This window comes from Rhinolophus hipposideros (genome assembly GCF_964194185.1).
Source record: "Rhinolophus hipposideros genome assembly, chromosome: 12".
Taxonomy (NCBI): Eukaryota; Metazoa; Chordata; class Mammalia; order Chiroptera; family Rhinolophidae; genus Rhinolophus; species Rhinolophus hipposideros.
In genome coordinates, this window is record NC_138058.1 from 24,749,150 (window position 1) to 24,763,103 (window position 13,954).

General features: G+C 42.6%; 1 protein-coding gene across 1 annotated transcript; it reads right to left on the reverse strand.

The window, feature by feature from the left end:
• Nucleotides 1-2: 2 nt before the first annotated feature.
• Nucleotides 3-5,450, reverse strand: NOTO (notochord homeobox; the record flags this gene model as incomplete). Its single annotated transcript, XM_081068838.1, has 3 exons — nucleotides 3-161; nucleotides 2,357-2,571; nucleotides 5,081-5,450. The coding sequence occupies 3 exons, from the start codon at nucleotides 5,448-5,450 to the stop codon at nucleotides 3-5; spliced, it is 744 nt and encodes a 247-aa protein (XP_080924964.1).
• Between the last annotated feature and the right edge of the window lie 8,504 nt (nucleotides 5,451-13,954).

Genomic DNA, 13,954 nt, shown 5'->3' on the forward strand with positions numbered 1-13,954 from the left:
CCTCAGCTGTCTACTCCTGACTCGGTGTCTTCTTTCTGGATGCCAGTGTCAGAGCTGCTGGAGGGCTCATCCAGGGAGGCAGCCATGGCAGACATGGCTGGCGGTTTCAGCCTTTGCTGCTTCTGATACTTAACCCTGCGATTTTGGAACCAGACCCTCACCTATAATTGAAGACAGTGAGCAGAGATCAGAATGTGACTAGCAGTTCCCACTGCTTCCCCTGTTCCACAGTACCCACTCCACACTGGCCAAAATTGTCTCTTCCTTCTAAGGGAAGTATCACCTCCAAAACATCCTTCCCAGTTGCCATTCATTCATCCATTCATCCAACAAGTATTTATTGAGCTCCTATTATGCATTAGTCACTACCCGAGGTGATAGTTATAAGTGGTGAGCAACAGAGACATGGTCCCTGCCCTCATGGAGCTCAGTCTAGTAGAGAGAAACTAGTAACAAACATGTAAACAAACAAGTATCTAAACACAAATGGGGACACAAACGGGTTTGAGCCTCCCTGAAGAACCAGTACTTAAGCCAAGGCTCAAAGGATGAGAGGCCAGCCTGTGGGGATAGAGAAAAGCAAGCCGAGCAGGGAATGACCTGTAGGAAGGCTCTGAGATAGAACCAAGCCTGGAGTGTTTGAAAGCCAGAAAGGAGGAGGGCATCGCTGGCACATCTAAGAGTGAGAGGGGAAAGCGGAGGAAGAGAAAGGGGGAGAGGTCAGTGGGGGCAAGATCACCCAGGACCATGAAGGCCAGGGGTAAGGAGTGTCACCTTCAAAGCTTTTAAGTGGAATGTGACATAGTCCTATTTACAGCTGGCTGCTGTGTGAAGAATGGATGAAAGCAGATGCAGGGAGGCTCTTGCAGTGATCCAGCAAGAGCTCGGGCTGATATGGGCTGCGGGTAGTGGGGAGAAATGAAGCAATTCCAGCTGTATTTTGGACGTAAGGGTGACAAGACTTGCTGATAGATTGGAAGTGGGTGAGAAGGGGAAATCTAGGACGACTAGGTGTTTTGAGAAACTGGGTCGATGGTGGAGCCACATGCGTGGAAAAGAACAGATTTGGAGCGAAAAAAGTCAAGAATTGAGGTTTAGGGGCCTGCCGGGTGGCTCAGGCAGTTAGAGCTCCATGCTCTTAACTCCAAAGGCTGCTGGTTCGATTCCCACATGGGCCAGTGGGCTCTCAACCACAAGGTTGCCAGTTCAATTCCTTGAGTCCCGCAAGGGATGGTGGGCTCTGTCCCCTGCAACAAAGAATGAACACGGCACCTTGAGCTGAGCTGCCGCTGAGCTCCCAGATGGCTCAGTTGGTTGGAGTGTGGGCTCTCAACCACAAGGTTGCCTGTTCGACTCCCGCAGGGGATGGTGGGCTGCGCCCCCTGCAACTAGCAATGGCGACTGGACCTGGAGCTGAGCTGTGCCCTCCACAACTAAGACTGAAAGGACAACAACTTGACTTGGAAAAATCCTGGAAGTACAAACTGTTCCCCAATAAAGTCCTGTTCCCCTTCCCCAATAAAATTTAAAAAAAAAAAAAAGAATTGAGGTTTAGACGTGTTAAGTTTGAAATGCCTACCCATATAAGACATCCAAGTGGAGACCTCAAGAAGATAGTCAGAAAAGGGAGTGGGGCTGAGATACAAATTTAGGAGTCATTGACTTATAAATGGCATTTAAAACCAGGGGAGTAGCTGGGGAGAAAAATTTGGTCACAAAGAGAAAATTAGCCTACAAAGGTAACAGAGAAGTGGGCAGAGAGCTGAGAGGAAAACCGAGAGAGTGTGGTGTCTGGAAACCAAGAGGAGAGTGTGTTTCAATAAGAAAAGCGGTCAACTGTACTGACGGTTGGAGTAAGAAAGGAAAGCATCTGTTGACTTTGGCAACATGGAGGTCATTTGAGACCTTAATGAGAAGTTTCAAAGGAATGGTAGGGAAAGAATTCCTATTGAAATGAGTTAAGGAGTAGATGGGAAGTGAAGACATAGACAGTGAACATACCCAGTTCTTGAGTTTGCCTGTAAAAAGAGCAGAGAAATGGTGCAGTAGCTGGAAGGGAATGTGGGGGTAGAGGCAATGTTTATTATTTAGTTACTTAAATACCTACTTAATTTCACTACCAGCTCCTTATTGAACATGGAAATATAAAGTTATAGATTCATTCGTGTATTGTTCCCATAATGTAATTTCAAATGGGGTTTTCTCATTCATACAGAGAGTATGCCAATAATTAGGCCTGTCTCCCCCTAACATGCTGACACAGAGAAAGAAGGCCCAAGTCTTCCTCCCAGCTACCACGCAGGGCCTTCCGAGGAGTAGCGTCTGTCCCCAAGTGCAGCCGGGCCGCTGTTCATACCTGGTTCTCCGTAAGGTTGAGCCGGGCTGCCAGCTCGGATCTGTGCTTCCCTACCAGATTGTGCTGTTTTGCAAACACTTTCTCCAACTCTTCCAGTTGCTCCAAGTTAAACATAGTTCGAACCCTCTTTTGGGGTCTTTCAATGTCCTGAAGATCCTCCACTGGGGCCCAGTCTGGGGGAGCCCACAGGCCTGGGCAGTGAGCCAGTTCCAAGCCTATGAGAGCAACCAGCAGGAGGGGAGGTTAGCCAGCATCCATCTATCCACCCATCTTGGAGGAGAGAGAAAATGCTCACAGCTCCACTGCTCTGCCTTGCCCTTGGCCAGGGAACACAGCAAGAGGCAGAGTGGGAAGAGACTTTGCAGAAAGAACAGAAAACAAACAAGCGGGACAGAAGGGACAATGTTGGGAGAACTCTGCCTCCTCTATTCTCTAGCTCAGGGGCTTAACCTCTGACCCTAAGAGGAGCTGCCAAACCTCCATGTCTCCTTGCCCTCTGCTCCTTTCCTTGGCTACCTCAGGAAGCCCCACAGGATGCAGAGAAGGGACCTGCATCGGTTCACCCTTTTTGTTCATTAAACAAATACTGTTTGAATGTCTACTATGTGTCAGCCATGTTCCAGGACAAAACAGAAAATCCCCATATAACAGTGTAGAAAAGGTTAAGTGTTGAGTATGTCAGAAAGCGATTAGTGCTAGTGAGAAAAATAAAGCAGGGAAGGACAGGGTGAGTGAGTGTGTGTGTGTGTGTGTGTGTGTGTAGTTTGCACCTTTAAACAGGGTAGCTCCCTCACTGAGGTGACATTTGAACAGGGCCACTACATACAGCTTGTACCCAGCTGAGAGGGTAAGTAGAGTCTGAAATTCTGCCCACTCTCGACAGGCCAGTTCTTGCCCCCTGACAAGGTGCTGTCTGTCTGGAGGAAGGGGTGCCTTTTACAGAGGCACACAAAGGTGCATGCAGCTCACCTAGGTGTGGGCCGGTGGAGATGGAGGTTTGTCCACCAGGGTCAGTATCTGAGTCATAACACGAAAAGAATGAGAAAGTGAGCCACAGGGCTGTCAGGGAGGGCTTGTTCCAGACAGGAATGGCAAGTGCAGTTAAGACCCCTCAGCTCCCACCAGCCTTGGGGAAGCTCCAGGGCTGGCAGACAAACTGCCCCAATGCAGGGAGTGAGGCCAGGACCGTGGCTGCCCAAAACCCCAACCACTGGGCCCACCAGGCTTACCATAAGCATGAGCATAATAGCAAGAGAAGAGAAACTATCAATGGGGCCTGGTTTAAAAAGTTAGGGTACATCCTTACAATGGACCACTCTGCCATGTAAAGAAGATTTGTATGGATTGATATGGGAAAATCTCCACAATATATGGTCAAGTGAAAACAGTAAGGTACAGAGCAGTGTGTCTAGTAGGGGGACTAGGTATATGTGGGTGTATTCATGTATGAAATATGCATAAAACACTTCTGGAAGAAGAAAGAAACGCGTCATTGGCTGCTTGTGGGGTGGGGGGAACTAGGTGGCTAAAGGTCAACCACTAACCTGTAGAGGAGACAGTTTTCCATATACCTTAGTCAACATTTTGACATTTGAACTGTGTGAATGTAATACCTATGCAAAAACCAATTTGAAAATGAAACAACTTTAATATAGAGTAGTTAACTACAATTCAGACCTCAGGTGTGTGGGAAGGTTAGAAAAACATGGCTTGGGTAATGGGCGAGGCTCCCAGCAGCAGTGGCATGAAATTGGATGAGGTTGGGAGCCCAGGGTTTCTCTCCAGCATGGGTGGGAGGAATGCCCAGCTGAAAGCAGTTGAGGAAATATAGGCTGGGGGAAGCCCAGGGAGCACCATAGGGACCAGGTACAGTTGTATTACAATTCTGGTCTGGGTTGATAAGGCTTGCCCTAACTTTGCTCTTGTTTTCCTCGTGGAGACGTAGGGAAGCAGGACCCAGAGAGCCAAAAATGGCAGAAGCTCTTGTAGGTGGATGTTAATGCTAGAGGAGAAAATGACCTCAACAGTTAAATTCTCGTTGGGATTTAAGTGCCTGCACGGCAGCGCCCTAAGGTACCATTCTGAGAGCGCTATGAGCAAGCCGATGCAGAGCAGCTCAGTGTGGCGCATAAGCTCACATACACGAGCAGTGGAGGCGGTATTGGGGTCTGGGAGTTCGCCAGACCCTAGCAACGCCCAGCTGAACAGCAAGCACCACCAGTAGCATCTGCTCCTTCCAGCTAAGACAGGACCGTGGGTTCACGAGAGGTACTTTGTGGAAGAATCTGCCACCAAAACATTATCCAAAGGGGATGTGAAAGGGAGCAAAGGATTCAATAAATCCGTTGTCAAGGACGCTGCACCCAGGAGCAGGGCTGGGTCCCCTGCAGCCCCAGCGTCGGCCTTGGTAGCTTTCCGAGCCCCCTCGGGCCCACCGGCACCGCGCGCCCCGCATCCACCCTCGCACGCACCTTCTCCCGCCTCAGCTGCGGGTGGGGGAAACCCAGCGCCCGCCAGGGCCGGTCTCAGCGAGTCCCTCTCCAGGGCCTCAGCAGCCACGGCGAGGTCAAGGGTCATACGTAGGAGTCCCTCCCCACCCCAGCCGCTTGTGGTTCCCAAACTCAGGAACTTCTCCTCCATCCTGTGCCCTCTGCCGTGGCCTCCACTCTTCAGCCACCCCGCCCGCTTCGCTTCCCTGGACGCGGGCGCCGGGCCATGTCGTACCTGTGACGCCCAGGCCCGGGAGGCCGCACAGGTGAGCCGCTCGCAGCGCCAGCGCCGGGGGCTGGGGGCACCGCCGGCAGAGCCCCACGCGCGGGGAGGCGGGCAGCCACGTCGCGGGGCACTCCCAGGGCAGAACCGGGGCGGGAGACCCGGAGGGAGCCGTCCAGAGGCCCGAGGCAGCGGAGGCGGAGACGGGCGCCCGGGGCGCGGGCTTGGCGAGTAGGGCTTCCACGGAGAAGGAGGACTCGAGGCGGCGGGGAGTGCGGGGAGTGTCCGCGCCGGCGGAGAGGCGCGGGAGCGAGGGGGGCCGGGGCGCGGGACGGCGTCCTGGGCTCGGGGGCCGGACCACCGCGCGCACCGGGCTGGGCATCGCGCGTCCCTGGCCGGCCGCGCGCAGGGACAGGAGCGCGAGAGGCGGGTGGGAACACCGCGAAAGGAAGCCAGGGTCCGTCCCAGCTGTCCGCGAGGGCTCTTAAATTTGGCTGGGCTGGACGGGGCGGGGCGAGCCGGCCTTTTCTTCCTGCAGCCGAGGCGGGGCCTCTGGCGCTCGGCGGAGCCCCCGACCCTCCAAAGCCCGGGAGCTCCCCACGCCCGAGGCCGCGCTTCGGTCCCGGGCGAGTCCAGGTACGCGCAGCGCCGAGGAGCGCACCCCCGCCCTTCTTCCTCATTTAAAAATGCCAATCCTGGTGCGGTCCGGGGAAGGACCCTGGGCTGTGGCTCGCTGGTGACCGTGGGCGAGCCACCGGGCCACGGGGCACCGTTAGGCCTCCGCTTATCCGCAGGCCGTCTTTGAAGCGTAAGCACCAGCGCAGATCTTTAAATTTTTTTCTTTTAATTTGAATATCTTATTTACAAGCACAGTGAAAAGCAAGTTTCCCACACTGTCCCCCAGCCACTTGCTTCCCTGGCTGCCGACATCACTGTGATTAGTAACTTCTTTTGAAACTTTCCAGGAACTTTCTGCACCCACCTTACCTAGATTCCACTGGAAAAATCCTCCCTCTAGCCAAAAAGGTGGAAGAGGGAAAACAGTAATGGTTTCAGATTAAGACTCATTTATTGCCAACGCACAGGAGTCGATGGCCTACAAGACTCCTCGCCTTATGTAGGTGTTGGGCTGGCATTCTACCTCTGTTTTACAGATGGATAATCAGCACTTACTAGCAGTTGTTCTTGGTTCAGCTACAAGTTCTTGCTTGCATTTCCTCACCTGTAACGTGGTGATGATAGTAGCTATTTCTTGGAGTGCCGTGCAGATTACATGAGTAATGCATGTGAGGCATTCAGAGTTGGCCTGTGCATTCTGTGATTGCGGGGCCCGGGGGAATTCCTGACTCCTAGGCTCCCATTGCATTCTGCCTCCCCAAATCAATTCCTAATATTGAAACTACTCAATCAAGTGCAGACCGTTTCCATGACATCATCAATAGGCGTCACCTGTTTGGGACACAAACATGCCCCTTCTGCTCTGCCACGTAGAGGTGGGAGGAACCTTGCTGGGGTGGGCAGCTGCCGGCCCAGCCCCATTTTCCACTTCAACAAATACTGGCCTCCCCTTCTGAGCAGCTGGAGCAGGCAGCCTGGACCGTGAGACTGCGGGTGAAATGATGGGCGAGTGGCCAGAGTGACCCGACTGGTCCTAGGTCTAGGCTTACTGTGGTGGGGCCAGGGGCTGCTGGGTCAGAGATGAGGAGACACCAACAACAACCTGGGGAAAGGGGTGTGACTGGGGTGTGAAATGGAGAGAGGGGCTCTGACTTACCTCAGGTAAGACCCAGTGGGAGTTGGAGGATTGTTTAAAGTTCTAGAGACCCTCCCCCAACCACCGCCTCCATAACTCCTAAATCCTACACATGCCACTCTGTTTCTCAACATGTTTCTTTTTGAGAATGTTTTCCTCTGAGAGGGAGGGGCTGTGCGACCTTCAGGACCTACCCAGAGAGCAGTGCCAAGGTGCCCACAGCATGCGTTGTGAGGAGGGGCACAGGGGCCCACCTTTTGGGGCCCACAAAGACAGCAGTTCATGCTGTTAGGTGACAGTGGAGCACTTTGACAGAAAGTAGGGATTTAAGAATTGCACAAACCTGCCTTCATATCCCAGCTTTGTCTCTGAACATTTCAGTGGCTTCAGATAAGTGGCTTATTCACTCTAAGCCTCAATTTCTTGTAAAATGGCAATGATCTCTTAGGTGAGAAAATAATAATTACCTGATGGGATTGTTACAGACATTAAATGACATTGTGTCTTTAACTAAGTGGCAGCTATTGTGGGGAGGAAAGAGGCTATTTCCAATGGGTAGATGAGCTAGACTAAGCTTCTTAATACAGTGCAGTGAGAGATAGGATGGGGCCAGATTTATCGTGCTAAGATAAAATGTCTGGTCTGTGTCCTTAATGCACTGAGACTCTCAATGGGTTAATCTGGCAGCAGTATGCACCCTGCCGTCAGGGGAAGTTGACAAAGAGCAAGAAAACACTGATATGATGGAAGCCTTATGAACATTTTAAGTCTACCTGTGCTGATTTTTAGGTAAAATATATGGTCAGTGTGTCTCTAGCTCTGGATTTGCAGTACATAATTCACTATATTTCATTATATAGTTATCTGTTTTCTGTCTCACTTAATTTTCCTCAAACTGTAAGTTCCTGAGGATAGACATTAATATCCCCAATTTACATATAAGTAAATAGAGAAAAGAGGTTAATCGACGGCCTCGGTTCAAATCCCTTAGCTATGTGACCTTTAGCAAAATGTGGTTTTACCTTTCGTTTATTTCCCTGAAGACTGCTGAGCATCTTCTCATAATGTTATCAGCCACTGGGATATCTTCTCTTGTGTGAAGTGCCTGTTCAAGTGCTTTGCTTAGTTTTGTGTTGGGTTGCTATCTTTTCCTTGTTAATTTATAAAAATATTTGTATAGAGATAGATGTAGATATTTTGGAATCGAGTTCTTGTTGCAATATAGATATATAGAAGCTAACATCTTCTCCCACTCTGTGGTCTGCCCTTTCATTCTTTTAATTTTTTATGAACAAAGTTACTAATTTTAATAAAGTTTAATGATCTGCTTTTGGGCTCTTCCAAAGAGACTTTTGCCTACCCAAGATAGTCTTCTGTTATTTTTATTATTCTTTTGTTATTTAACTATTTACATTTAGATGTAGAATTGATCTTTGACTGGGTTTTAGGGAAAAGATGTAAAGGATGAGTCAAAATCTGAAACTATAATGGAAAATATTGATGGATTCAAATACATCTAAAAAACACATTAGTGTAAAAGCTAGTATTACTGTAACTTTGGTTTGTAACTCCAAATCTTGTTTTCTACATAATTTAAGAAACTAATGCATTTAAAATAGTTATTATTATATGTTTTGGGGCACACAGTACATAAATATGTAATTTTGTGACAACAACAACCAGAAGTAGGGACAAAGCTGTAAAGGAGCAGAGTTTTTGTATGTTATTAAAGTTAAGTTGGTATAAATTCAAATAAGAGTGTTATAATTTTAGGATCTTAAATGGAATCCCCATAGTATCCACAAAGAAAATAGCTATAGAATATACACAAAAGGAAATGAGAAAGGTATTTAAATATTTCACTATAAAAATCAATTAAATGGAAGAGAAAGCAATAATACAGAAAATGAGGAACAAAAAAGCTTTAAAGCACATAGAAAACAAATAGCAAAAGTAAATCGTTCCTTATTGGTAATTACTTTAAATGTAAATGAATAATTATAAACCTAATTACAGACTATCAAATATATGAAGCAAAAACAGAATTGAAGGGAGAAATTGATAGTTCAGTGTAATAGTTGGAGATTTTAATACCCAACTCAATATTGGGTAGAACAGCCGGACAGAAGATAAGTACGGAAATAAAGAACTTAAACAACACAATACGAAGTGTGATAAAAAGATATGGTGAATGTTTAAATTTAAAAAAATTATTACAGTAAAAGATACATTGCCATTAATCTTCCTCAAATTACTCCCCCTTGCTTCAAACACACTTATCCCATTGTTCTTGCCACTTTCCGAAGCAGTTCTGGAAGTCCTCTTTCATAAGTGTCTTTAGTTGTGCTGTTGTGGCTGCCTTCATGTCCTAAATTGATTCAAAATGTTTTCCTTTTGTGGTCATTTTGACTTTGGGAAAGAGCCAGAAGTTGCACGGTGCCAGATCTGGTGAATAAGGTGGATGAGGACACACCATAATGTTTTTATTGGACAGAAATTGCTATACCAGAAGCGATGTATAACATGGAGCATTGTCATGATGGAGGATGAAGTAAAGACACTCATGAAATAGGACTTACAGAACTTCTTCAGAAAGTGGCAAAACTAATGGGATAAGTGTGTTTGAAGCAAGGCAGAGTATTTTGAGGGGGGTTAATGGCAATGTGTCTTTTACTGTAATCAATTTTTTTTATTTAAACATTCACCATATCTTGTGACCACATCTCAAAAACCACTTACATTTGACAGACATATACAGAACACTCTATCCAACCACAACAGAATACACATTCTTCTGAAGTGCACATGGGACATTTTCCAAGATACATTATGTTAGGCCACAAATTAAGTCTCAGTAAGTTTTAAAAGACAGATATCATACAAAGTATCTTCTCTAACTACAATAGGATGAAATTAGAAATCAATAACAAAAGGAAAACTGGAAAATTCATAAAATTGAAATTAATCATCACACTTTTAAACAACAAATGGATTAAAGAAGAAATTACAAGGGGAAATAGAAAATATTTAGACGTGAATGGAAAAAAAACACAACTTACCAAATTCATGGGACACAGTGAAAGTGGTGCTAAGAAGGAAATTTATAGCTATAAGTACTTATATCCAAAAAAATAAAGATCTTAAATAAACAACCTCACTTTATAACTTAAGGAACTAGAGGAGAAAAGAACAAACTAAACCCAAAGCTAGCAGAATAAAGGAAAAATGAAGACTGAAATGGAGTATAGAAAAACAATAGAGAAAATCAATGAAAGCAAAGGTTGGTTCTCTGACAAGATCAACAAAATTGACAAATCTTTAGCCAGATGGACTAAGAAAAAAAAGAAAAGACTCAAACTACTAAAATCAGAAATGAAAATCAGAAATGAAACATTACTACCAAGTTTACAGGAATAAAAAGAATTTATAAGCAAGTACTATGAGCAGTTATACACCAACAATTAAATGGAAGACATAAGATACTAATTTTAATAAAGTTTAATAAAGTTTATTAAAAATAAACTTATTTTTAAATAAGTTTAATAAAATAAGTTTATTAAAAATAAACTTATTTAAAAATAAAGTTTAATGATCTGCTGAGCAGATCATTCATTTGAGCATTCATTTAAGCTCATCATTCAAATGAGCTTAAACTTCATTTAAACTTCAGTTTGGATAACTTAAATGAAATTGACAAATTCATACAAAATATACAAACTAGCAAGACTAAATCATGAAGAAACAGAAAATGGGAATAGACCTGTAACTAATAAGGAGACTGCATCAGTAAAAAAACAAAAAAATCTCCCAACAATGAAAAGCCCTGGAGCTGATTGATGGCTTCACTGGTGAATTCTACCAAACATTTAAAGAAGATCTAATATTTATCCTTCTTAAACTCTTTCAAAAAATTCAAGATGAGGAAATGCTTCCTAACTAATTTTGTGATGCCAACATTACCCTGATACCAAAAGTAGGAAAGGACAATGCTATAAAAGAAAATTACTGGCCAATGTTTCTGATGAACATGGATGCAAAAATCTTCAACAAAATGTTAACAAATCGAATACAACAATACATTAAAAGGCTTAAAAGGCTCATACACTACAGTCAAGTGGGATTAATTCCAGGGATTTAAGGATGGTTCAATATCCACAAATCAATCAATGTTATACAACACATTAACAAAATGAAGGATAAATCATCTGTTTATATCAATAGATACAGTAAAAAGCATCTAACAAGATATAACATCCACTTATGATTAAAAAAAACTCTCACTAAAATGGGGAGAGAAGGAAATTACCTTAACATAATGAAGGCCATATATTCGTATGACAAACCCATTGTAAACATCTTACTCAGTGAAAAACTGAAAGTTTTTCATCTAAGATCAGGAGCAAGAACTCCCACGCTCACCACTGTTATTCAACATAGTACTGGAAGTTTTAGCTAGAGCAAGTAGGCAAGAAGTAATAAGCAATAGTAACAGCAATAATAAGATTGAACATATTAAACAATGGGCCTGTTAAGGTCATTGTCATGTTCAGGAGAAGAATTAAAAATATTGACTAGTTTTGTTTATTAGTAGGCAAAAATAATAGTTAAGAATACATCTTAAGGGGTGGTCGGATGGCTTGGTTAGAGCGCGAGCTCTCAACAACAAGGTTTCCAGTTCAATTCCCGCATGGGATGGTGGGCTGCACTCCCTGTAACTAAAGATTGAAAACGGCGACTGGACTTGAAGCTGAGCTGCGCCCTCTACAACTAGATTGAAGGACAGCGACTTGGAGCTGATGGGACCTGGAGAAACACACTGTTCCCCAATATTCCCCGATAAAATTTACAAAAGAAAAAACAAGAATATATCTTAAAATTTTAAGGTCAAAGGCTAAAAGAATAGAAATACAATCCATAGTTTCCAAGTCAGAGGATTTTAAAAAGGAAGGGCAGGGTACATGTGGGAAATTTTATCAGTTCTCTAGAAGGTAGAAAAGGAGACAAACATATTTAAAGAAGAAGGTAAACAGAAAATACAAAAACAATAGCAGAAAAGCAGTCACACTACAACATAAAAGACAGAGACTTTTAGCCTATGTTTAAGTAAGATGAGTGTTTCTATTCCAAAGGAGAGGGTAGGCCAGGATAGGTTTCCTAATTTCATGGTTCTTGAGTTTGCTCTTAAGGTGGTTAGGACTAAAAAAAATATGAGGATACTGTTCCCATAATCTCTGCCTGGAGAATCTACTAGATAAAGAATTTTAGGCAACCAAAATGATGGGAAAGAAAACAGCATCAGATATAGTGGCAATGACCATCAGTAAATCCTAACATAAACAGTAAGACAACCAGAAATTATGTGCCCGCTTATGGAAGTACACACCTTTACCTATGAAGTTTGTTGTCAGAAAAGAAAAAAGAAATCAAACCCAGATCTGATCAAGCCTTTAGATCTAACTGCCAATTCACAGAAAATATAATAACCAGAGCAACATATTAAACCAAAGGGATGCAATCAGCAAAATCCAGACTATGGGACACTCTATAGGACATACTAACCATCAACAAATAAATCATTTTTTTATCAACAAATAATTTATTTATCAATAAATAAATTATAAAGAAAAAAAGATGAAGAGAGGACCTATAAGTTAAAAGAGTCATAAAAGACATGTTAACAAATTGCAATAATTGGACTTCATTAGGAGGCAAAGAAACTGTGTAAGTATTTATGAGATAATTGAGAAAATTTGAGTACTGGATATTGGATGACACAAAAGATTACTAGTTTTTTTTCTCAAGTAGTATAAAGGCTTTCTTTCTAAGGTAGGATAATGGGATTATGTAGGATAATGGTATTTTTTAGGTAACATAATGGTATTTTTTAGGAATAATGAGTCTTTAAAATTTAGAAAAACCTACTGAACAATTTATACATGAAAATATGTGATGTCAGAATTTGCTTCAAAATAATCTTGGGTTGGTGATTGGTCAACCTGAAATTGACCATTAGTTGAATGGTCAATGACTGATGAGAGTATGGGTTTGCATTATAGTGTTCTTTCTGATTTTGTTTATATTTAAATTTTTCTATAACAAAAAGTAACAATAGAAATAAAGACTGGCAATAAATGAATTGTGTTCAATTTAAGTAGGTAGGAAAAAAGCAACAGGGCAAAGTTAAATAAAATAGAAGAAATGAAAAAATACACATAAGAACATAAAGTAGTGAAATAGAAAACTGATACAGTTAATAGAAAAAAATGATACAATTGAGATCAACACAATCAAAAATGGTTCTTTGGAAAAGATAATAGAATAAACAGACTATTATCAAGATTCATCAAGAGTAAAAAAAGGCATAATAAACATTATTAGGAATGATAGAGCAAGGCTAGAAATAAAATAGATTATTCTATTGTAAAGAATTATCATGAATAGCATTGTTAATACATTTGAAAACATATGAAATATACAATTTTCTAGAAAAATATAAATTGTCAAAATAGACTTTAGAAAAAATAGAAAACAGTATACCACTAATTGTTAATTGGAAATTAAAATTTTATGAATCACTTCCCGCTCTCCTAAAAGAATACATGCAGTCCCAATAGTTTTACAGAAGAGGTAATCCTGGTTTTATACTGTTTCAGAACGTTGCAAAGAGGGGGAATGTGACCTCATTCATTATTGAGGCTAGTGTAACCTTGACCTCCAAACCAAAAAAAGATAGTTTAAGAGAGAATCATAAACCAGTTATCCTTATGATGCTAAGGAGCTAAAATGTTAAATGGATATTAACAAATCAAATGTGGCAGTTTATATAAAAATAATAATTAATCATGATCAAATAGGGTTTATCCTGAGATGTAAGAAAGTTCAACATCACGAAAATCTATTAAGAAGTATACCATATTAACAGAATAAAGAAAAATGTAGTACTTTTAACAGATGCAGAGTAAAATATTTGATAAAGTTCTGCAATCATTTAAAAAATGAAAACTTTTAACCAACTTAAGGGTAAAAAGTAGTCATGAAAGTAGTATTTCATATAAACACATTGAAGAAAGAATATAATGGTCTCAGTAGATGTAGAAAAAAATTTATAAAATTCAACATTTATTCATTTTAGA